The 26,485-nt window shown below is 39.7% G+C and overlaps 1 protein-coding gene across 2 annotated transcripts; it reads right to left on the bottom strand.

Moving 5' to 3' along the window:
* Nucleotides 1–8: 8 nt before the first annotated feature.
* LOC115584300 (collagen alpha-1(XVII) chain-like) lies at nt 9–23,968 on the bottom strand. Of its 2 annotated transcripts, none has more exons than XM_030421653.1 (51): nt 23,765–23,968; nt 21,098–21,171; nt 18,500–18,964; nt 18,289–18,336; nt 18,146–18,199; nt 17,944–17,991; nt 17,214–17,357; nt 16,992–17,090; nt 15,100–15,168; nt 14,936–15,016; nt 14,633–14,683; nt 14,155–14,313; nt 13,773–13,853; nt 13,622–13,666; nt 12,677–12,805; nt 12,287–12,583; nt 12,143–12,193; nt 12,039–12,065; nt 11,540–11,566; nt 11,384–11,446; nt 11,195–11,290; nt 11,045–11,107; nt 10,743–10,778; nt 10,610–10,663; nt 10,305–10,376; nt 9,580–9,642; nt 9,049–9,120; nt 8,882–8,908; nt 8,748–8,783; nt 8,160–8,195; nt 7,927–8,043; nt 7,673–7,792; nt 7,321–7,398; nt 7,172–7,222; nt 6,992–7,054; nt 6,796–6,864; nt 6,149–6,175; nt 5,994–6,044; nt 5,741–5,812; nt 5,472–5,519; nt 4,667–4,792; nt 4,443–4,574; nt 4,210–4,332; nt 3,936–4,061; nt 3,776–3,850; nt 3,412–3,558; nt 3,169–3,309; nt 2,015–2,176; nt 1,534–1,683; nt 1,333–1,413; nt 9–605 (listed from the first exon to the last, which is right to left on the bottom strand). In XM_030421653.1, exons 2-51 carry the CDS (start codon nt 21,159–21,161, stop codon nt 556–558), a joined length of 4,566 nt encoding a protein of 1,521 aa, XP_030277513.1. In that variant the 5' UTR covers nt 21,162–21,171; nt 23,765–23,968; the 3' UTR covers nt 9–555. The 2 variants fall into 2 exon arrangements, with proteins under 2 accessions (XP_030277513.1, XP_030277511.1); XM_030421651.1 differs by having other exon boundaries at nt 7,321–7,401.
* Nucleotides 23,969–26,485: the final 2,517 nt, after the last annotated feature.

Below are 26,485 nucleotides of genomic sequence, written 5' to 3' on the forward strand. Positions count from 1 at the left end.
TGATCTCATTGGAAAAAGGCCTTGTGTATGAAAAGGTCAGAGAGAATAAAAAAGTACTGGCGACAGCGCTTTAAAGGGTCACTACATATTTCGATCTGTTGTATTTTAATCATTTGTCAAACCAGAGTAATGGTGGATCAGTAGACTGAATTTCAGGTTCACCTGGTGCCTATTTTATCCACAATGCAAACTTAACCACTGAGTGATATCACTGGAGGTGATTTATCAGATATAGGCTTTATTCTGCTTTTCTACATATGCAGTAGCACTCCCCAAGACCTGCAAACACACTTTAATGGGGAACATTTTTACCCTTTAACACTGTATTAAACAACCTAATGCAAAACTATACATAAACGCTGACTTCACAAAGATTACTCGTTACTCAAGAATATAAAAATACAATCACAAATCCTTTAGAAAACACATACATTGGTCAAACACATCAATTCTGTGATTCAGTACCTTTACCCTTATACACACCAGACAAATCCCATATATCATAATATATGATATATAATAAAAAAAAGTTCCAGATATTCAGTAACTTGTCTCTTAAACACCAACATCCCTCCTCCTCCTCCTAGTGATCAGTTGGAATTCTCCTGAAAAACAACAGAGTTTTATTAAAATGTTGATTGATACAAATTTCTTTGATCATTGTGTTCCTGTCTGTTCTAGCACATTGAATCAAGAGGAAGAAAAATCTTTATCACACACAATCACATCATGCATAATACAGTGAAACTGGCTCCCTGTGTTTAACCCATCTGTGAGGAGCAGTGGGCTGCGACCACGCAGCATCTGGTGACCAACTCTAGATTTATAAGCCAATGCGTTGGTCTAGGACACTGACAGGAGAGCTGACATGTTTTACAGTAATGTTTTTTATGGTGTGGGAAATGGAAGCACCTGGAGGAAACTCACATAAACACAGGGAGAACATGCAAACTCCACACAGAAAGAAAGGACACCAGGCTTGTGATCAACAATCATGTCAATCTAAATCAGTTATCATGGCTGATCAGCTGACCACTGTCACCTTTGTGTCCTTGCCACCCCTGCGGCCCAGGAGAGCCTTGTTCATCTACAGTATGTCTACACAGAGGAGAGTGCTTTGAAATTGAAACTAGTTATTGACAATTAATGTTATAGTTTGCCAAGCTAGTGGAAGTCATTCTTAAAAACTCTGTTTTTTTTTTCCTTGATGAGAAAGTCAACTAGCCAGTCACTGTTTGTGTAAGGTTTTCTTTGCAGGGTGAGGGGTGGTCACATGTGTGATGTCTTCATAAAATCTGAGGCATCAAGACCCTAGCAAACTGTTAGATGTACCTTTCTCTCCTTTGGGTCCTGGTGATCCCATGTCCCCTTTCTCTCCTGGTCTCCCGGGCGGCCCCACAATGGCTCCATGTGCTGTCAGAGGACAAATCAATCGGTCATCATTCATGTCAATATACTCTCATACTCTTTCCCTTTGTTCCTGGGGAAATGATGAGTGTGACTTTATTATCTGGTATGGTAATGGATCTTTACTTTTGAAGTATTCCACTAAATCAGTGACGTTTTCGTTGGAACCAAACAATCGGCTGTATCCAGGGGGACCTGGAGGGCCAGGTGGTCCCGGCAGCCCTTGGGTGGCGCGTTCATTGTTTCTCCATTCACCATCACTGAGCAGACCATGAGCTGGAAGAAAACAGACAAGATGAATAGTGTCAACCAGTACGGCTAACCGTTGATGTCATAATCGGGCTCTTCAACTTAAAAAAAGTAAATAAAAATGTAACAGCACCTAAAGCTCATACCAACTATTCTACTACATGCACAACATTGTCATGGGAGCTAAACCATGAGTCTCTCAAAGTATCATGGAGAACACCATGAGATGCATGCAGAGGACAGTCAGGTAAGTAGATGGTCATATAAAGATGACTGCAAGGTTCAGGGAGAGAAAAGTGTTCATGCTGTGGTGTGATGTGTGATGCGGTTCGTGGCAAACTTCCTCTAGAACACCTACATTTGATGTAATCAGTTACTTTGACAGCCATATTGGTGTATTCTTTGGTATCCGGGTTCCAGTCACTGGCACTGGTTAGGCCTGGCTCTCCCTTATGTCCTGCAGGTCCAGGAGGGCCTGGTGGTCCAGGAAGTCCAAACATAGCTGCTCTCGAATTATCACCTGGAAACAGTACAACATTAGAAAGCATGAGAAGAAGCAGTGACTCAGCCAACACAGACTTAAATGTAACTGTAATGCAGAGGTTAGTGAAGTGACATTGACTTTGCCTGTTTGTTTGTTTGTTTGTTTGTTTCTAATTGATCATTCAACATTATTACAGGTTCATAAAGACAACTGTCATTTAAAACACTGAATTATTTTGCTGTCACAAGTTAACCATCAGAATACTGTTAATAGTAACCACACGATTTGAAATACACAAACTATTTCACACAGCAAATTTTAAAATTAACATTAGCTAGGCTAAAATCTAATACCTCATATCATAATATCATAATATATGTATATATGGAATATTGAATCCCTTATCATTAAGGAGTATGCCTATTTTGGGAACTCTGGTAAAGGTCGATGTCAAAAATGTGCCTTAATTAAAGGTGCATTTTTGTAAGAATTCAAATTCAAAACTTTCACAATAACTTAATCTATCAACAGAATCTGAAGAAATGTCAGTTTTGACCTTGTGTCAAAGACATCGACTGTCTTCTATTGCAGAAATGTCTAATGAGGTTAGCCAGCTAACAAGCTAGCCCCAGTGAGTCCGTTCTCATAAAACCACTCCAAACTCCCATTCTGCATTGCTAGCTGCATGGCTAGTTGAGCTATCGAGCTATCAACAGCTACAGTTAGCAGCAGTTTGCGGTTACCATGTGCTGCCCCCTATTTGCAAAATATATTTGAGAAGTTCTTACATATTGCACATATGCACAGTGCTTATTGAACATAACAGTGATGGTTGTGCAGGCTCACCTCGTATTCCATTATAATTTGCCCAAAACTTTTCATGCAGTTGTTATACCCTACTCATACCCTTACACTAGTCTAGGACAAGGAATTATCGCAACTCTGGCTGAGTTAAAAATCACACACTTTCAATACACATTTTGAAATTTTATCCAATTATGTCTGCTGAAGTATTCTTTTAAACTCACTCTTGATATATTCTTGCAGTTCTGCTCTGAGCGCCTGTCTGTTGGCATGCTCAGCATAGGAAACCAACCCGTTTATTTGACCGGGGGGGCCTTCAGGTCCCTGGGGACCAGGGGGGCCTGGTGGTCCCCTCAAGGAGACACCTTTGGGAAGACAATGGAACAGATGTGGAGGCAGACAAGACATTAAGTATGCTTTCTCAGATAAGTTCCTCATGAACTGATGTAGTAAATGTTTGGACCCACTTTGAAGGTAGTCACGGATATCTGAAGTGAGGTAGGTCCCATATCCATGTGGGCTAGGTGTGCCAGGTGGACCTTGTGGACCTTGTGGACCAGGGATACCTGGGGGACCAGGAGGCCCTTGAGGGCCCACTTGTACTTGATACCCAGCTAGTTGGAATATGAAAATAAACATCTGTCAGCTTGAGAATCTAAATACTTAAGAATAGACACACACTTACATAAACACAAACAACACACACTCAGAAACCTGGCTAACGTGGCTAAAATTTCCACTTGAGTAAGTCATAATTCCCGGCTTCAACTTCCAATTCCCTACATAAATGGAATGCACCATATCTGTCTGTGTCTTAATTGTGTTTCTTACTTGATAACGAGTTTCCAGGAAGACCAGGAGCTCCAGGAGGTCCTTGTGGTCCAGGAGCACCTACCAACCCCCTCTCTGGTGAAAGACGGGACCCACAGTCAAAAGAAGTCCTGTTCTTTCAACACAATAGTTAACCTGATTGTCCTTCTATAACACTTACCATTCATGAGGCTTAGGACACGATCAGCCACCTCCTGGGTGTTGATTCTGTAGCTGCCCTGGTCTGTAGCTCCAGGAGGTCCTGGTGGACCAGGAGGACCAGAAACATATCTCCTCACGTCCTCTCCTGGACAGAAATCATTGATACACTTCGGCAAATAGTCTCAAATGCTATGCTACTATCAAGACAAAACTTCAAGGCTAACTGACAGAACACAGATGATTAGTTTTAGTGCATGTGTTTGTGATCCTGAACATCCTTAAATGAAACTTACGTTGCAATAGATTGATGATGTCATTGACGGAGATGGAGCCAGGTGAACCTGGAAAGCCAGGTGAACCTGGAGGTCCTGGAGGACCAGGTGGGCTATGAGTCCCATCATATCCTCTACCTGTACCTGAATGGGTGAAAGATGAAAAGTTGTTTTTACAAGAAAAACAGTTGATTCTCATGTGAGGGCATCTTGTGTAGTCACAGATGTAACATTTTGAAAGTCATTGGTCATACTTTGGATGTAAGCTATTACTCGGTTGGCCAAATCATCGACCGGCACGTCCCCTGCAGACCCTGAAGCACTTGGAGCCCCTTGAGGACCAGGGGGCCCAGGAGGTCCAGCCAAGTACTGCCTGATGCTGTCACCTGCACATCAACACAATTTAGTCTTAGACTTAGCTCTTTGTTTCATTCGACTGAACGTTACATAAACCAAAGTATATAAATACAAAGCTTACTCTGAAGGTATTCTGCAATATACTGGCCCACATCGGTTGATCCAGACCCACTTCCATCTCTTCCAGGTGGACCAGGCTGTCCAGGTGGCCCTTGAGGGCCTGGGGGAGCAGGACCATATGAGCTACCTGTAAATCAACACAAAATCTTGAGCTTCTTGTGTCTATACACAGAGGAAAAATACTCAGTGATTTTAGAGAATATTTTCTGTTACTAATATTATTATTACTGCTGACGTTTTAGCAGTAGCATTTGACCAAGCAGCAATTACCTTTGCTGGCTGGTGAAACAAACAAAGGAGTGTGTTAATCTGCAGCTAGTAGGTCACTAGATGCTTACTCCAATGACAACAACAACAAAGTCCACCTACCTAATTAAATGCAATGTAAATACAATTTCTCTTCAAGAAATTTGGATCATAACAATTGGTTGTAACTTGAAAAAACTAGTATTCTATTCTATTCTATTCTATTTAAAGAGTACTTTTAGCATTGCATATTGTTAGACTCAAAATGGACAGTTTGTTGTGTGTGTGTTTTTTTCCCTAAAGGATTTGAAAGCGTATATCAGGGTACTTGTGTTGACCAGTATTGTTTAGCTGGCCCAAGAGCTGTCAGAGTTGTTTAGTGAGTTCATAAATATATATTTCTGCTGGAACATGTTTGGATGATTGACAGGAGTCACAATTGCTGTTGCTTTCTAGTAGCCCTGTAGACATTTTGAAAGCATGTAATTGGTAAAACTGTATTGAACAGATACTGTCTTAAGCCACAATTTGATGTAATATGATATTCAGGACAGTCTTACCAGCAGATGCTCCGGGGACTCCTGGGGGACCTGGGACTCCTGCATCACCTGCAAGAAACACATAAACAGTATGGGAGACAGACTCAGTGCTGCTGACTTCTGAATGAAAGAAAACACAGGGAACAGGGGACAGATAGACAGAACAGACAGGAAGTGTTTGTGTGTAACCATTCACTGTGGTTATATTCTGTATAATAACACAGGGACAACACAAGAGGATTTTCAGTCTCTAGGGATTTAGGTCACTCAAAACATTTTGGGGAGTTTACCTTTAGGTCCTTGTGGCCCCTCTGGTCCTGATGGACCTGGAGGGCCTCTAGCTCCAGGCTGACCTGGGAAACCTGACAAGACAATCAAAACACTGATGTAACATCTGGTAAAAGAGCCTGGAGGTTCATTATTGACCACTGAAATATCTCCAAAACAACTGAACCGAGCCCACGTCTGATGACGTCCACAGTATGCAGCTAAAGGCACTTAGTGGTAAAAATTCATTTGATCTAATCTAAACGTTTGACATACCAGCACCTGGTTCCCCTGGACCCCCTGGAAGACCTGGTTGACCAGGTTCACCTGAAAAGGGAATATATATATGGATATATATATTTCAATATCTGTTTTAAAAGTCTGTAGTTTCTAAGAATTGTGATGTATGCAGTAGTTTGCAATTATCTGACCTTGGTACCCCTGTCCCCCTCGCGGCCCTAAGGAGAAGGAATGATAGGATGAAAGAAACATTCTGTGAGCCAAAGCTTCTAAATCATTTCCAACTGGCATCCTGAGACCTGCCACATTCACTCATGACTTAAATACCTTCTTTTAATGTATGAATTTTGGATGGGCAACATGTACTATATATATTGTTATCATAATACAAGACTTTATATTGTTGTACATTTTTGATATTGTTATATGGTGATGCATGTTGTCTTGTCCTGGCTGCATTACAGTGAATCGATGTCATTTTCTGAATTTACCAGACTGTAGTAATACTCACCTTTACCCACTCAGTCATCATATCCACATTACTGATTATTACAAACGCATTGTTTTAAGATTTTATGAAAGTACCGATAGTCATCCCAACAGTGATGATTAATGTTGTGTGATCTGGTCAAAATAGATAGATAGTTGCTGTTGTCCCTCAGTATGAGCATTTATGGTGGTTATGGTGGAAGTGGTTTTGAGAAGATTTCAAAATGTTGTTTATTTCAAAATAATGTTTATTCTAAGGCCATATCACCCAGCCCCAGCATGAATCCATTATATAATGCTATACTTTTTAGATTCTTCTGATCAGAAAAATCTGATTTGTCAAACTTACCTGGTGAGCCCTGTGGGCCTGCAGGTCCTGCAGGTCCTGCAGGTCCTGGTGGTCCAGCAAAAAAGGTTTCTAGAAGAAAACAGGGAAGAATACTTCAAATACGCCATGCAAAGACACTAGAGGTAAATATGACATAATGTAGGTCCAGTTGTCTGAGGGCCAACAATACATCTGAGATGAGACTTTTTTCACCAACCTGAGGTAGGCACAAAGCTGCCAGGCTCTCCTCTCTCTCCTGGAGGCCCAGGTGAACCAACACCTGTAAGGACAGCAACAAGTCAATTACATTGGAGGGCGAAAAATTTAACTTTTTATTCCGCCACTGCTTAAATGATGCTGCTCATGTGTCTGTCTCTAATGTGAGATCCTAGTTTACCTGGCTGTCCTGGAGGACCTCTGCGTCCTGGAGGACCCTGTTTAGTCTCACCTGAAGAAGAGTTACAACATCATTTGAACATATCATTAGTTTGATCTAAGCCTCAGTACAGAGTGTTTGTAAATTCATACCAAAATAAACTGACATACCAGAAGGACCCTGAGGACCCGGTGCTCCAGGAGGCCCTGGAGGTCCGGGTGGGCCGGGCAGTCCAGACACTGAGGAAACTTCTGTCAGAAGTGAAAACACAGGAGATATAAATATTTTATTGTTATCTTTTCTATATAGTTTCTATTTAACTCTATGCATATTTGTCTGATTCTTCTTTCTGAACTTGCTGCATCTTGATCTGTTGTAACAAGTGAGTTTCCCCATTGTGGGATAAATAAAGCACATCTGAATCTAAATCTAAACATCAGAGTGCATATTACTGTATATACAGTGTAATTCTGGATACAACCACCAGATGGTACCAAAGTGATGAATAAGAGAGGTACTCACCGGCTGTTCTGGAGGCACTGACAGGTTCTGAACTCGTGACGCTGATCCCAGGCTCTCCAGGGTTTCCTTGTGCTCCCTTCTCCCCCTTTTCTCCTTTCTCTCCTTGTTCTCCCTTAGGACCTTGATAATAGTGTGAACATCGTAGAAAAGACAAAAAAACAACCAACAATATGGTCAATACAGTCAGAAGAATTTCCATTGTACAGTTGATCTATCCTAAATGCCTAACATGGTCATCAAGGTTTTGGATTTACCAGTTTGTCCTGGGATACCAGCGGGGCCAATGGGACCAGACAGACCAGGGTTTCCAGCAGGACCTGGAGGCCCACTAGGCCCCGGTGGTCCAGGAACAGCCACAGTATCAGAGCCAACTGAAAGGAATGAGAGAGAAACACCACTTACACTGCACAAGAGAAGAACAAGTGTTTTCTTTTGGAATAAAAACTAATACACCGTCCACTTGTACAACATGTTCTCCTGTTCTTACCTGGACTGATGATTCTACCAGGTGATCCTGGTTCACCTGAAAGACAATGATATGTTATGAAACAATACATTATAAACATAATGTTTGTCTTTGCTTACATTAGCCTTCGAAAACAGTCTTTGACATTTCTAATCATAACCAGACTGTGTTAAGTCTTTGATTAAAGCTGCTGTAAGTGTCATTTTAGCCAACTTCCTGTCTGTGTGGGGGCCAGCAACCCCCTCCCTCCTCTCTACATCACCACATGAATGCACAGTGGTAACCAACAGACATAGCAGCAAAACTGGAGGATCCTGCTCTTTGCACCATCACGATATTTTTTTCTGTTATCATTTTAATACAAGAAAAAAATATTACCTACATGCTATAAAATTCTTAGCTTGGGCTACTTTGGCAATAAAAGGGTCAGTTACTCTGATATAACTCTCACATATACAGATGTGTAGTAGTATAGTCTGTGCCCACATGGTGGCTTTTCAGATGCTTTATTCTCCCTTCATTTAACTTTTGTAACCTGCCCTCTCTGTGGCAGTGTGTGGCGATGTGGACATTTTTGACTTTTTGTTTTTTAAGGGAATGAGGCATTACCTTTAACACCAGGCTGTCCTGGAACTCCAGCAATACCTGTGATAATAAGTCAGAGTATAAATATTTAAATAAAACAAAAAAAAAAAACTTTTAAGGAGAGTAAAACTCGTTTATTTTGAAATATACTCTCATACCTGGGGGTCCTTGAATCCCAGGAGGACCTGGAGAAAAAAAAATATGTGAGTGTATGCAATCAAATAAAAACAATATACAGGCCTTTGCTCATTCAATACACGACAACCACGATTGATATATCATAACTGATTATGAGATCCACCATAATTGTACAGTGTTTTGGTACCTGGTGGACCGATATCCCCAGCAAATCCAGGTGGTCCTCTCACACCAGGAAGTCCCATAGAACCTGCTTCACCTGCAAGTCACACACTCATAAATCTGTTGTGATCTGTTTTTGGCAGCAGCTGCAGAAATGTTGTAATTGTTGTTCAGTAACTGAGAGGTTGTATGTCTGACCTCTGCAACTCCAACTCAGTTTTACATGGAAATACACATGATCAGTGTTCTAACCCTTAGAAATATGTTTTAACTGTGTTAGGCTTTCTTTGCCAAGTACTTTGATGTCACTGTCTTATTCTTATTAATGAAAGATCCATCTATATAATGGCGCACTTTTAGTATGGTGACGGCATACATTTCTATCCAATCAACTGAAACCACATCAGGAGTTATCAAAAAATGTAAGTCTTTTAGGGAACCATCAGAAAACACTCAGCTGACCAAAGATATGATGTATTTCAAATGATTCTTTAGCTCTCACCAGTCTTGACATCTCATGTTTTCTTTCATTACTATTCCGAAGCCCTCTCTTTACCTGCAGTTCCCGTGGATCCCTTCGCTCCAGCAGGGCCTTGTGGTCCAAGCTGTCCTGGTTCACCTTTAATCATAAAAAAACAGAAACCATCAAAACCTTTACCTAACCTATAAGAGTTAGCTTATGAGAGTTTGTAAATAATATTCCTCAGAATTTTCAAATGCAGTGATCGACGCAGAAATGTAGAGCGTCGGTAGCACAAGTAGACAAGAGTCACAGACTAGCTGAGTAATGTGAGTAACACAGCATAAAGTCTGCTCACATAACTCATCTTAAGTACGCTAACTTTAACCGCCGAAGGCACCTCGTCATACCAGACCAAAGCTCAATCACAATACATCCTATTTAACTTCTCATCTGTGAGTGAACAATGGTACGTAGACCTTCTTTAACACTGATGTCATCACTCAGTGCATCTAACCTGTTCATTTTTAGGACACAATGCATGTAAAATTTCAAATTTATAAAAGTATTCAAAGCTTACAAAAACACAAAATACATTTTTTCATTTGTCTTGTGGTTTTAGAAAGTTGTGTCTATGAGCGGCTTAAAGTTTTCAGGATATTATGAAAAAAATATGGGGTTCTTTTTGCTTTGGGTTCATTTTGGAAAAAAAAAAGGTTCACAGTCATCTTTACCACATATGAATTCAGTAGCTGCTGTGATGGGAACTGTGTTATTATTAATTCTGTGCATGATAAATATAACGTTCTTCCGGGACACACCTGCCGGTCCACGCAGTCCTCTCTCTCCGTGATCTCCTTTGGTTCCTGGCGGTCCTGGTGTTCCTCTATCACCTGTGTCAAAAAGAATGAAAACCGTCAATGGAGGGACCAGAGAGATAACATTAAGAAAGCTATACTGACATATAGAACTATAATTAACCTATCAAACAATGTTCTGCAAAAACATTAGCCCTGTCATTTCTCATGGCTTTTTGTCTTTTTGTTATACATCATCATTACTACTAACCATACATACATACACGTCTGTTAGGACACAATTTTAGAGGATTAAACCTAAAAGTTACCCTTTTCTCCTGGAGCTCCAGCTTCACCCGGGAAACCCTTTGGACCTGGTGCACCTGCAAAAAAACAGGACTGGCAATCAGGACCAAAGAACCAAAAATACATTCAAAACATCAAGTGTAAATGAGTATTTACCTTGACTTCCCACTTCACCATGCTCCCCAGTGGCACCTACATCAAAAAGGAAAGAAAAGATACTGGCCATGTCCTGCAGCAAGTATACCATGTTATTCTTCAGCTATGTTAGTAGATAACTGACTCTAATGTGTTTTCCCAACCTGGCAAAAGTTTCTATTCCAGTGTCTTGGTACACTTCTAACTTTTTTTAAAAAAAGAAGGAAAGTCTACGTATCCTTTTTCATTCATGATGTAAAGTTAAAGTGGTTGGCTCCATATGGTTCCATTAATGTTATCTGAATCATGACCTTTGACCTTACCTTTCGGCCCCACAGGCCCAGCAGCACCAGCAGGACCAGCACGTCCTGGCTCACCTTGATGTCCTGTCAATAGCAGGTCTCATTATAAGGCTGAACACCTCAAAGTACAACTATACGCGATTCAACATGGGTGACATAAACATTTCCTGCCTTTCTCTCCAAAACCTGGAGGTCCAGCTTCACCTCGGGGGCCCATCTGTCCCTCCCGGCCTCTCTGCCCTGGTGGCCCCTCTGGACCTGGTTCTCCTGTCGGAAGGAGGAAAGACTCAGCCCATGTTTTTTCTTTTTTCCTCCTGTCCAGAAGTCCTCACAGAACAATGAAAATGATCTTATCACTACCTGCACTTCCCTTTGTTCCCCTTGGTCCCTCCAGTCCTGGGTGACCCATCTGCCCAGGAGGACCTAAAAACAAGACAGGGTGGGGGTGAGGATGAGGATGAGTTCATCACTTCTGTAGGAAGGAAAAAGCTTCAACACATCTGCTCTCAGTCTTACCTGGCAGGCCAGGAAAGCCGCTATCACCTGCAAAGATCAATGCATAGCTGTTGGTTGCAGTTTATACAGTTTGACTCTTAGATTCTACAGAACTGGAGACTGATATTCATAGTGTCGCGAAAAAAACACCCAGAACAAGTTAAAGTGCATGTTCTTTCTGGCAATAAATGTGCTCAGCTATCAAAAGTACAAATACATTAAATTTGGGACTGAAAAAATGAATTAAATTAGATCACAAATGCCCTACATTGTCTCTGATGCCACATGTAAACTGAAAGGTATCCAGTAACTACAGTTATCAAATAAATTAGTTTGCCTTCAAAATGTAGTGGAGTAAATGTAAGTAGCAGAGCAATGGAAATGCAATTACATACAATACCTCAAAATTGTACTTAGGGACAGTACTTGCACGTAGTTACATTCCATCACTGATATGTATATATGAATCTTCATATATGTATCAACTGAATACACATAGAAATGCAGGGCAATCTCTCACCTTTTGCTCCCAGTGGCCCTGGATCGCCTGTGAACAAACAGTCAGTGTTAGGATGGGTGTAGATTCATTAAATTAGTATTATTTTATGATTTATACAAACATGCCTTTCGGTCCGGGTTGTCCTCTCTCCCCTTTTAATGAGTATGCAAGTGTTTCTAAAAGTGAGGGGAAACACAGGATCATTAACTGAAATCAATAACAGATCACTAACAGCTGAGCTGATTTATCAGTGTGTTATATTTCTGTACCTATTACAGCATCTGATCGCAGTTCAGTCCTGACCAGATGCTGGATGGTTCTCTGCAGGGCAGCGCTGTCCTGTGCTGATCCATGTCCTGCACCAGGACCAGCGGCCCCTAGGGTGATCCCATTGTCAGAGTGTGTGAGGGTTGACCCAGAAGAACTCCTATCGATGTACGATGAGTCCAGCGGGTCGATGATGTTGATGCCAGAGGCGGCTGACAGGTGGCTGGACCTGGCTGAAGCAGTGCCAGTTATGGCCTCGAGAGCATCGACACGGTTCTTGAGGCGTTTCACTTCTTCACCTGGGGGATGATGGACATGTGCACACCACTTTGAGTGAGCCCTATGAGGGTAAACATTCTACTGGAGGTACAGGATTTATTTTACTGTCTCACCCAAAGCAATGAGTCCAAAGAGGAGGCCGAGGAGGAGGAGCAGGCTGAGGAGGAGGCCAAGCAGCCACTTCCACCAGCTGCAGCAGGAGCAGAAGCCAAAGCTGAAGCCTGATTCATCTTCATGGATCTCTGAGAAAAAAAACCTTTTTCTGTCAGGCTTGTATTTTTTCTCCCAAGACAGTAGGACAACTGAACTGGATGCGTTACAGGAGGATTAAATATGATGCCTCCAATTAGTACTTAAATGTTGAAAATAAATCACACTGAGCTCAACATCTTATTGTCCATGGTTTTAAAATTCCCTCATTCATTCAAACTTGTCGCATTTTTTTGGAAAGCAAATAATAATGTTTCTTGCAATGTCAAAGTATTTAGTTAGCCATGTAGCTAAGTGTCCCTGTTAGCTGACTGAGGTCTGCCTAGATGTGACCTCGGATCAGGTGGTGATGTCACAGCAGGCAGCAACACTCAGCTTTACCAGGCACAGTCATCTCCCAGGAAACACAGGTGGACACCAGACTGGGACAGGGCATAGCCTTGCCTGTCATCAAACTGTGGCTATAATATTTGACTATCACCTCTTGAGGTACAAAGTGGTATTACAGGACAGGATGGGCTAAGGCTAACTGGTTAACATGCCAACTGCAGTAGACATACCTGCAATACATTACATAGATGTCTGAACACACGACAAACAGACAACATTATGTCAACACTGTTTCTTTTTCACACTCTGTTAATAATGTCTGTTTAATTATTTTGTGATTCAAAAAGTAAAATTGAAGTTATATATTAAATTGTGCTCCTTTAAGATGTGTAACAAAGAATATATTACTTAACATAGCTTGCACATTAATGGAATACAAATAAAACTGAATACTTAAAGCTTTTCGAATGTAATAATCTAAGAGCTACGGAAAGAGAAACGTGAAAATGGGACTATACCTGCATAGGTGGCTTTGTCTTTGGTAGCAACTTTTACGGCTGAAGCTTTAAAAACAACATGAAACAGCAAAGAATTAGATGCCAAACAAGGGACATAATGTATGTGATTCATCTGATAAACAATGATAGCATGTGTTGTATATTAGTCTACATTTGGCATCTGTTCCTTCCTCCATTGTGCCGGATGATAATGTTTGCTTCTCTCTCTTCAGTGAGTCTTCTGAGTAGGTCGCTACAAGACACAACAGTAACATGTACACCATCACTCATCCAGCACAGGAAATGATCTTATTCTTATTCTTAATTTGATCGCAGCAACACATTTTCAGCAAGTTGGGACAGGGGCAACAAAACACTTGGTATGTTGCGGATTGTTCCAAAAACAAAAAACAAGCAAAGATGGGGCGAGGCTTATCACTTTGTCACACACGTGATTCTGTTTTTATTAACATTTCCCACAACATTCCATCTAATTTGGGACCTGGGTTGTAGTGTTAGCAGTAGCAGCAGTACTTGGTAGTATTCAGTATTACCAGAGGCACTAGCAGGTGCAGCAGACATGAACTGCTTCCCCGTGTCTTTGGTCATGACCAGGCGCTCCGTCTGGTTGACAGGAGCGTTCTCCTTCTCGATCATCACAAACTTCAAGTCTTTGGCTGAGGCTTCCTCATGAGTGGGACTGCTGGGACTCACTGTGACAAACAAACAACATGACGCTTAAACATAATGACCCCCTGAATGCACTGTACTAACTAGCATCCAGTGATATTGTAGTAAAGTAAAAACAGACTTAACTGTCATGGCATGGATTATGATATTTTGAGATCATTTGATTCATAGTTTAACTTCTTGAACAATCACAGTGCCACATATCTTTACACCAAATCACGTTATTTGCTTCACCATGTTATTATTAATGTATGTTATTTCTAACAAAGTAGGTTAACTGAGTCAATGTGAGTCAATGTGTATTCAAACACAATGAATCTGTCTAAATATATAAAAGTTCACCTGTGGTTGTGATGAATCCAGTGCTGGATGCATTTTTCTGCACACCATAAACTGTGAAGAGACAAACACACGTATAATGATGAATGATTCCTAAATAATGATATAGAACTAAATCTCATAGAACACACCGCTTTTTTACAATAACTCCGAAATACCCCAAAACATTTTCACTTTACCATTGTTGTTGTTACAGTAAGATATATCGAGGTGATCTCAGGAAAAGGCAAGAACATGTTTCATTCTTCATACTGACATCCTCTACATCATCTTCATCCCTACATGCATGGAGAAGATATGTCTTACCAAAATGTGAGTTGCTTCCAGTGGGAGAGAGGGCTGTGGAGCTGGTGGTGACCAGGTTATTCTGAACACCATACATAGGAACTAAGGCAGAATGGGAAAGCAACACGGTTATCTATATGATCAGTGACAAGCTAAGGGGGTAGACCCGACAGGAAGAAGCTCACCAGTGCTGCTGGCAGACAGTCCACTGTTCCCGGGGGGACAACTGAACGCCAGGTTGTTCTGAACTCCTCCTGTAGGTGACAGGACAAAGCTGCACATTTGTATTCTATAACAGCTGGGAATTAAAAGCACACATGAAAAAAAATTCTGCCTCTATTCCCCCTTTAACCAGGAGGCCCACCCTTGGTAACCTGACATCCCCCCTCTCCATGCCCTACAGCAGAGAGAGTGTCGGGCCAGGGAGGTTGTTTAGTGGACTATGTTACTAGTTTGCCTGACTTATTGATCCTTCATCTGATTGAGATTTGTGCAAATTAGAATCTATGTCCCCAACCATGGCTCTGAATTATCAGAAGCCCAACTGTTCAGTGCTGATAAACCTATTCCGCTGTCTGTGTTGCTGAACTAGCGGACGGATTAGTAATCGCGACTTCTTCTCTCAGTCCCATCCTTCTGTCTGTTATGTCTTGGGTCTATAACATTGCATAAAGTAGATATTATAAATATTATACTCTATATTATATTGTAGCCAATATAACCGCATTAGGATCATAGACACACATTATAATATCCCATAATATTCCTACAATATTAACTGCTATGACCCTAACCTTTTTTTTGCCATCCTCTCCTTTAAAAATGAACACATCACCAACTGCCTAGAACTACCACCTCATGCACCTGTAATAATAAAAAAAAACAACATTTTCACGAGTCACAACGTGCATTACTTAAGGTAGTGTCTAATGTTCATCAGTCCATCACACCACAGTAACTACTATGGTGCCAAAGTGATTGACTGATTCACTATGAAATACAAAGGGTCTTATTGGAAATAACTCTTGGTACACAAAGTATTCCAGTAGGGTTTTAATATTATGGCCTTTGTATGCTAGGTTTATTGTTGATGTTGGCTTTCAGTGGTATGTCTTATGATTATTTTTATTTCATGTTGCATATGTCCCCACATTTCCCTAAACCAATTTACATGAAACATGAAAATACTGCATATGTAGAGTGTATCTCTTGATGACTGAATGGAGTTTTAATTTGATGAAATCTGTTCAGACAGTGGTTCCCTTGGCTTTAAAGGTTCAGTTCACCCAAAGTGTAATAGGTCTAGGTTTTTTGGATAAGCTGCAACCTTCAGTGTGAAGAAGTTGTTATTTTCTATTTTCTGCTGTAGAACAGTCCCTATGAAAATAGCAGTCTGAAAACACAACATGAGTTTTAGTTTTTCTAATGTTGAACCCTTTTGACAAGCAGAAACAGACACTGAGAATGGCTACAACTGCAATTATTTTTCAATGCCATTATCTCGGGATCACAAGTACATGTACTTAGCTTATTCTCACAGTCACATCTTATCAAATAATTTATCAAAGCCTTGCTGAGATAATTAACCCTTTAGAGAATATAAGGTTGTTCCCTCATATTACTTATAATGATAATTAACGATCAGGCATGCGTAGGTGGCATCTACACATCTAAACAACTGATTTTAGCTGAAAATGTAAGATCACGGAGTGCCATTCAGTGCAATAACAAATGTTCATTTAGTTTGCTTTGAAACTCCCAACCACACCCTGCAGAGCACCAGGTGTATGTTCTGGTCTACTCTTATGAATCTTATGAATCTGTTATTTCAAGAAATGTGTCTTTTTTTCTTGTGATAACAAAATAATCATGAGAAATCAACTTCATAAGATTCATAAGTAAATACATATTAATGATAAATATATATATATTCTTTTATCTAAAAAATAATTTGCAAGCATTACCATTCTCAGCCTCCATAGTATTCATAGCTCTGTTACAGTTAATTGAGAACACTTAAATACGATGCATTACATCCACAGGTTGCTGGTGTTATGGGTTGTCATATATGACTGACCTGACTGGTAGAGGGTGGAGGAAGTGGACAAGTTGTTGGGGTTTGTATTGTAGCTGTAACTGCTGCTCACACCTCCAGACCAAATGCTGCCATATTGGTCTAGTATTGAAGAAAGAGATAGTTTACAGACAAGTGAATCACTAAAATTGAGGGCAGACAGCATGATTAGCATTCTTTAAAATCAATCTCAAAGATAACAGCCGTGACAGCTGATGGTTGAACCTGTGTTGGCGCTCTCAGACATGGTCCTAGTTTCCGTGCTGGCCTTCTTGGGGATTGGCAGTGTGTTGTTGGGGGACTGAGTAGGGCTGGTGCTGGTGGAGGGGTTTCCCCTCAGCAGACGCTTCACGTCTCCCAGCTCCGTCCCTGCATGGCACAACTAACAGTGGGCATCAGACGGAAGACCACTTGCCTGTTACTGACTAACTGACCATAATTCACGATTCAATGTTCGAACAGTCTTGCAGTGTTTTTAAATTGAGTTGAATTCTTTTTTAATGGGTGGAGCAAATGATCATTTTAATTATGGATTAATCTGTTACTTATTTCCATGATCAGTCAGTTAATTGACTTTAATATATTGTTGGGCAGACATGTGACTCGAGTCATTTGGTCCAATTCGCAAACAAGTGCCTAGTCAGTCTTTCTTCAGCATGTTGAGTCCTCAGTTTAAGAAATTCCTGCCTTTAATACTACAGTCTAACCTGCAGTATCCAGTATTTATAAAGAGAAAAGTGCATCATGTTGAAAGGTTCTTTATATGTTATATCAAATCTTGATTGTTAAGGTGCTGGTAACTATAGCTAAAAAGAAAGAAATACATTTTGGACATTCTGGACTAAAAGTAGTACAAGTAAGGTACATATATCTTATATTTGTACAGAACTTAGTTACATATAGTCACTGCAGATAGTGTATGTGGATATGTATCAACATGAAGAGTCAGACTCACAGCTTGCTGTAGGAGAAGCACTCTGAAGCCTGGCCCTGATCTCACTCTCTGAAAAACAGAAAACATTGTTGAGTAAATGAAATTATTGCTGTAACCTGTGACTAATCTGCCACGTAAAGGTCAAAATTGTATCGATATCTAATTGAATGTGTTGTATATGTACTATCTCTTTATGTATACTGTGTCAGAGCTGTCAGTGTACCTCTGCTCTGAGCTCTCCCTCTGGTGGCATGACTTGAAGATTCAATCGAGGTGCCTGAAAGGACATAAAAACAAAAATTCAAAAATGAATATGAACACGTGTGCACATTCCAGAGTATAATGTGAGATTCAAGTATAACTTACTGTACTCCTTCCTGTTATACTCTGGAGAAGAGTTTGTGCTTGAACTCTCTGAAACATGGTGGCAAAATAAAGATCATATTAATCCTAGGTTTATTTTTTCCTATCCAAATGCTCTGAAGCAGAGCTGCTGGTGCCTCAAGAAGTCTCACAACAATGTGAAATATGAGTACAGCAGTATGAACAACTGCCTGAACTTTGACCTATGACTTACCATCAAAGACATCTGAGAGAGCTGAAGCCATGGTGGTCATGCCCTTCCTTTCCTTGGGAACAGGTGAGTGTTTGATTCCAGAGGACAATCCTTTCTTCACTTCCCCGGAGCCTCCTGAAGTGTGGCTGGTCTTTGTCACTTTTGAAACTGTCACAGCACCTAGACCCCCTTCCCCTTTTCCATCTCTGCCACCACTTGCAAAACTAGATGACATGCTAGAGGACCCCCCTCCAGCAGACCTTAACCCCGCCGCTGAACCACCTGAAGCTGCTGAACTTCCTTTACCCGAGCTTACAGCAGAGGAAGCTCCTAGAGTAGTGATGCTGACAGCTCCAGCGCCATGTCCAGCTCTGGATCCACTGGCACTGTGGGAGCTACTGGATGTGATCAGTAATGAGCTGCTTGTGCTGCTAGAGCCTCCTGATGCAGCTCTTCCACCAGACCCCACCACACTCAGGGAAAGATCTAGAGGAAATAAATTAAATTACATTAACAAAGGAGAGGACTTATGTAATGATGAATCACATTCATTTGTTACATTTTTCATCTAAAAAGAACATTACTTTACTGACTTTTTTGTGGCTTATTCTGTGTCCTTTTGGTCATAGACAACCTTCTCACATCGCTGATTTCTTAATTATGCAATGAGATGTTGCTCGTGCTTGTGCATGAACATAGAACCGTGCTGAAGTACATCTCTTCCATCCGTGCCAGGGCCAAGAAAGTGTATGGAAAGACACATCTTTTCCAGTACTCAGGTGGCATTGCCAGGCTAGCTAATATCTTACTGCATAATCCAGTTTCAACTACATGACTGCACTGGCAAACTTAGTATTTGACCTTTAAAGTGAACATCCGTTTGAACTTTTTTGTTATAAAATCACATTCCTAAGTTATGCCTCTGCTTGCTTGGTCATATGCCTGCACATGCCTAACATGCCTTACTCTATAGCATTAAAACCTTGCTCTCTTATATGAGATTGGTTTATGAACTACTACTGCTGGTGCTTTCCCACAGTGGTAATTTTATATTATTAACAATCACTTGGAAACTTGACCAGCCTCTGGCTATGAACAATTCAAGTTGTCTTTGATACTAAATCAACTTGTGTAAATATAACCATCATTGTTTGAATTTGCTGTTTTGCTATGTTGTCAGGCTTCAGCAATGTGGCTGACCCTTTTAGGATCGTCTTTGCGTCACTGTCTGCAACATAAGAATGTCTGTGTCACGATTTAGAAAAAAATGATCAGCAAGAGATGACAACGCAGAAAATGATGATATGCTGTGTCTTAAGACCATCACCTGATTGATCTATGATTTGTAAAATACTGTTGAAGTAAAGCAGGTCAATTGTTTTTGTGGGAATTTGGGAGTTGGGTCTCAAAAAAGTGTGAGAAATACTGCTGTAGTGGTATGATGACAGCATATGACTAATTATATTGTTGTCTAATATTTTGCAACAGGAATAAGTCCTGAAATCTGAAAATTAGTTTGCATTTCTGCACTTCTTGATTGGTGTCTCTGAGTAAATCATGTTTTTGAATGGATCTCTGGTTAGGGTCTGTGATTAACACAAGCTAAAGAGAAGTTCTGAGACTCCAGAGGTTAATCTACCTAATTACTCCATCTTTATAGCAATGTGTGTATCGTGCTGTAGGACACGTAGTGGTGGTGACAGTAGAGTCATTACTGTAATGTAGGCTAGCTTGTTAAACGTTAGCTTTTTAATTCTGGCAATTGCATTCACATTTCCAAAATCATAAAAAGTAGTGTTAATCTTCAAAGGTTATCTTTGCTTTACAAAACCTGTAAGTTTAATGAACTTGTGTTCAGCATGGAGCTTATTTACTCCCACAGGCTTCCTGTCGAGGGAACCACGTGATGCTAACTTCTGGGGTAACCTGCAAAAAAAAGTCATCCCTGCAGCACCCTGGAGCTGTTCCTCAGCAGTGTTTGCGGTGTGTCAGGGCACATTGTCCTGCTGGGGGGCCACTGCCATCAGGTAGTGTTGTAGTAATGAGGGAGTGTACTTGGATGGGTGGTGTGTGTAAAGTGGCATTCACATGAATGCCAGCGCCCAAGGGTTCCCAGCAGATGTAAAACATCATTAGCCTTCATTTGTTGTGCTCTAGAAAAATATCCAGCTTTTTTAAGGACTGCCTGCTCCAGAAACAAAGCTGATGAAAGCAGTGAGATTGAGCCACAACTGTTACAGCCAGAACACCAGAACAATTGAAGTACAGCTAAACACTGAGGAAATCTATAGAGCTGAGTAGAACTGAGGAGGGTGATGATTGTTAGTCGTAATGTTACAGATAATCATTTGAGTCATTTCAATATGAAAACTACTGATTAGTGTAACTTTAACTTCGCATAATAAAGAGTTTAAGTGTGAAGCCCTGCAGCAAAATGTTATAAGTTGTCAATGTTCGCATCTGCACATATAATGATGTTTACTAAGATGAACAATGAGATCTAAGCCAAGTGGTAATTACTGATTTTGTGACCACTGTAAAATAAAAATTCGTCACTACATTGCTGGTTTTCCATTTCAGAATAGCCACAGTGAAAGATGGACAGCTCCAAGATCTTACCTTTGCTACTTCCTCCAGCACCTCCACCAGAGCTGGCAGTCGTGGCTGTAATTAGATTGTCCATCCAGTGCTAGCTATTGCAAAAAACAAAAAAAACAAAAAAAAAAACCAGCTTCAAATGATTCATGAGAAAAAGACTGAAATATGAAAGACTAAACTTGAAAAAGTAGGTTTTCATTACATTGAACTGGTAAGTTTTTACACCCTAAAGCAGTATCTGCAGTTCCTCTGAGCAAGTCATATTCTTTTCATTTGGCATGGTCATATTTCTTTCTTTTGTCGTCAAACCTCCTAGGGCTCTGTAGAATCCAACATGACATTGAGGCCCACCTGAAGCTGTATAGAAAGGGCGTAGCTCTTTATTCACTTGATGAATGTGGCTTTCCTTTTAACAAAAAGGACATATAGTACAAAGGCAAAAAAAAAAACGAGATGAAAGATGTCTCGTGTTTCAGTCATAGCTGGAGAAAAATGACATAAAAACTTTGCCCGGCAGACATACAGATGGCTTTAACCTATAACTGATTACTGCTGGCATGTACAGACTCAGAGCACAGACATATGCTGACATTGGCAATTTAAAAAAAAAAAAAAAAAAAAAAAGGGATATGCAGAGTTAGAAAAAAAATGTTACACTGCTTAAGAGTTACTTCATTAAAGGTCACAAATATATTGAAAGGGAGTCAGGCCATTGTGAAAAGTATATGAGAGTTCTGACTTTTTTCTCAGAATTTTGACTTTTAACTCAGAAATATAAGAAGACACTTTCAGAGCTCAAATACATTTTTTCACAAGTAACTTAAGTAATGGTTTTCAACAATAATAGAAAGCAATTTGAAAATAAAACAGTTTTAGGATGTAAATATAAACATCTTGTTCATTTTGTCATTTTAAAGCCACTATGAGGAACAGATCTGAAGTTATACTGACATCATTAACATTACCTTTTGTCTGTAGAAAAAAAGAGAAATGTCTCTGCTGTAATAGAGGGACAGCAATGGTCTAGAAAAAGAAGGAATGAAGAAGAGAAGATGCAGCCTAGGTACAAATTGTTTTCTATTCATTGAGAGTATGATTTAGTAACCTGTTGGAATAGATACTGTGACCACAAATACATACTCTTCAAGCAAAATGTATGACTGTAAAACCAACACAGTTATACATACAGTTTCAACTACCTCTCTATGTCTAATGTAATGGCACAAGTCCAGTTTGACTCAGGCTGACATGTTGAATGAAATGACAAATTTTCTGCTTCCAAATTATATCCCCATTATTCATTAACATAAAAATGATTTATCTGTCTTACTGTTTGACACAACATTTGGGCCATCTAAGTGTTCAAACATTGTATTCCTCCTCTCAGCCAGCCCTTATTATTGTGAAAAAATGTTCAGTCTTTAAGCAAAATGAAACATATATAGCCTACATAGCTTTTTGTAAACTAATCAGTTGTTTGCATTTGATTCTACAATTATTTTGCTATTTTGCAAAGCACTTGAATTTAAATGGCCCTACAACTTTTTAAGAAACTGTCCCAAATCAACACTGATGCTGCTATATGAACAGTATAAGCAAACAAAACCATCATCAAACATTGACTATTTCGGTACAATTGAAATGCCTTTCAACGTGTCAGATTCTGACTCAGGTGTTTTATGGTGGGGTGCTGAGGATGATTTAAGGGACTCCACAGGCTGAGGAAAAGAGCTGTTCAATAATCTGGCAGCACTGCACAAAAACAAAGTTAACTTTGTTTCACCATCATCATCCTCCGTCCAAGGGGGTCGCCAGAGTCAACAAGAACTAAAGGTCCTTGTAGTGGCCTTAAGCTACTGTTATTTTAATATCATTGAATTATCTACAGTTTATAGGTTTACTTACATTTTAGGAGTCTTAACCCAGACACTTAGATCACTAATCTAATCACTTAGGTCATAAAGCCATAACATAGGCTTTTTGATATAACCATGATCTGACAGGATAATCAGGGCCAATGTTACCCACATACTGCAACCCATACCACCCGCACCTAGCATGCACAATTTATATACATCTCTCAAATATGATGCGGGCAACTAGTGCAAACGTCAAATCTAAACAGAGCAGAGAGGAGACGTGATGTTAGGTTTTGCGCTATTTTAAAAATATTCTACCTTATGCACACTTAACTTGTGGTGTGCTCATAGTGATGTAGTGTAGTGTATTTTATTTCAAGTACAACTTTTTTTATTCAATCATGTATTGCAACTTCATCAACTCCTCATTTTGTTATCATGTATGTGCAAATGTACTTCATAAATCACAGTACCTTTCATTTTCTGACAAAAATATAGACATTTTAACTTGTCTGCCTGAGAGCCAATAAAACCTTCAATTGAAAACTTGTTATGAGCACTCTTAACAGATGCTTTGGGGGCAGCTAATAACAGTTGTTAGCTATATGATTAAGCTATGTGTCACAAGCAATAGATTTCAATCACAGCCTCAATCAAACAATACTGCCATACTTATTACTGGTAATTACAACTATTATGTGCTACTATTGATTATGTTATTATTTTCATAGAAAAAACCTTAAACCATACAATTATAATTCAGTCTTTACGAATACATGCTTGACTCCTGTTCCATCCTTGGCAAAGATCAGTGGCGACTTCTACTTACCTTTTAGATCATTTGTGCAAAAACAATCTCTCCACCAACTTAATGTCCCCCAGCAGAAAAAAAAGAAAAAACAACAACAACAACTTAATCAGTCTTTCCTATCCATCACATTGCAGTGCATGAAGTCCAGGTGTTGCAAGGAAAACGCTTTGCAGTGCCAGCAACTTGTGTGTGCCTGGAGAGTTTTTGCCTTAGCTTTGTCTAACTCATAGCTTCAGTCGACAAGTTCCAACAAAGTGAGAGGGGCTGTTACTCAAAACCCATGACAGGCACACTGTTCAGATAGTACAGAGAAAAATAGCCCTGGGCTCAATGAATCACACTGCTATAAGGATAAGTGATTGAACAATGTGTTGTATTACTGGGTTACTAATGACTTTTGTTTGTTTCCTATCATGACATGCTTGTTCAATATGTGTAGCCTTACTGAACATGCTTTGAGTCATAAATATTAAACAAATGTGAACTTGAACCTCAAAGGCCTGAAACATAACGGAACAAAATAGTGAAAACTTTTCAAGCGAATTTTCTATGTAATAGGCAACAGGCACGAGCAAACAATGTGACGAGACAAACTGACCCACATATCCAACCATTAAAAGACGAGCTTCCATTGCTAAAATTAAAAAGGCTGCTGTTTGGAGTTTGATGACTTTGTTTACATGCTTAGAGCTTTACAGTGGCAGTGGGGCTTGACTTGGCACCACACTCTCACCTGAACCACAACTGCACTTAGTAAGAGACCCTAACCCTTAGTGAAAACAAAACCGCAGATGAGATTAAAAAAACAGATCACACACATAACAGCAAAAGAAAACAATTCAACAAAAAGAGAGCTGAATCCGTGTAGCATTCGTTCTTTTAAGATTTAATTGAGAATCCAATATGGGATTCTTCGATTTTATGCTCTGATCAAAAAAAGGGAAATGCAAAAAGCGGGTCATGGGCCGAACTTGATTTTGTTATTTAGTTTGACTGATTCGTGTGATCCAGAAGTTATTGATTTTTTTGTGTTGCACTTGATTAGCCTGCAGATAATTCATCTTCCAATAGTTCAGTGTGAAAGAAAGCCTGAATAACCAGGATCACACAGTGATTGTAAGTCAATGAATCAACACCATAGCTGCACTGGAACCATGCGCCAATATAATAAAAGACTTGTTTGAAACTGGGACGAAACATGCAGAGATTTCACCACACTGCAACAAACAACGCTGAAGTTAGCATCCGATTCTCAGCTTCTTATTGGCATTTTCCAGTTCACCTTAAAAGTAGCATACGTTGTTCAGTCATTTTCAAGCCAGTTCATGGATGTTAACATGTAATAAATATGGGGAAGATACAATGACATGGTCTGTTATTGGTTTACAATCCTAAGTTTTGATCATTTAAGCTCCTGCATTTTTTTCTTATTGTCCTTGCTCATAGTAAAGTGATTTTCAGTCGTATATTTATTCCTACCTATTTGCTGTGGTTCTACCCGACTCAGTATTAAATAGTTTCAAGAAAGTAATACCTCAGCATGAGAGGGGACATCACAAGGATTGATGATCCTTACTCTTATTTATGTTGACTGTATCTCCTGTTGACCTAAAAACCTTTATTCTATTTGTGAAAATTCAAAAATGTCATTGATTTTCCAATTTCGGTTTCCCAATTGAATATCAAGAGAATAAATGATTCACAGATTCAGTTGAGATGAGTAAGCAGCAAATACTTTTCTATTTTCTATATTTGAAAAATGAGTTCACTAAGTCTAAAATTACATTCTCAACAAAGATTTCTGGCCATTCAAGTAATGTCATCTCTTGTCACATGCAACAAAGTCCTGTGCAATACTCCTTCATTCAGCACAACTTGCTATTTATTTCACCTTTTTCCATCTTCCTACATGAAGGCTTTCCAGCCTTTTAGAGTTTTCCTTTATACTGCAAGCTCGGATAACAAAGCTAGTATTTAAAGCACAGAAAGTAGTACCATAGGTACTTTTACCAGAAATGGTGATTTTGATTCCAGTACTGATCAGGAGTTCAGGGAGCTTCACAGTTCTAATCACAATCATTTTAACAGCACGGTCCATCTCTAAACCAGGCTACAACCAGAAGCTGTCACAGTCACAACTTCTGAATCCAGTCATGATATGGACTTATATGAAACTTATTGTAACAGCGGTAATGATAGACACTTTTGTCAGAGTTTCATTCAGTGCCTATGATACACATTACTGTATACATACTATATACCACTCATCTCATTAACGTTAAAATTAATATTCACAAACATATCACTCTCATCTTACAGTGGCAAACTGACTAGCTATTGATAACTATTACTGTATTAAATGCTCAACACCACATTTCTTGCTCACCGAACCAAAAACAGAAACAAAGAGCTGAAACTATTGTTTCTGAGACATTTCACCACCACAGCTGAGGGGAGCTGCAGCGCTGATAATGACTTTCTGAGTTTGTTCTTATAAAAAGAACATAGATGTGTGAAGAGCAGCTTTAACCTTTTGGTGTTCATATGTAGGTCAAATTCACATTTCACACATTTTCTTCTTACAAAATTATTTTTATTCAATCATTAGCATTAGCAGCTGCTGAAATGATAAACACTGACATTCATTTGTAGGGCCTGTACGTAGTGTATGTTGGTATTTATGGATTCTGGAACCTGGATTTTTTTCCATGTGTAATATGTAACCTTTAAGAAGTTTAA

The sequence above is a fragment of the Sparus aurata genome, chromosome 1 (genome assembly GCF_900880675.1).
Source record: "Sparus aurata chromosome 1, fSpaAur1.1, whole genome shotgun sequence".
In the NCBI taxonomy this organism is placed as follows: Eukaryota; Metazoa; Chordata; class Actinopteri; order Spariformes; family Sparidae; genus Sparus; species Sparus aurata.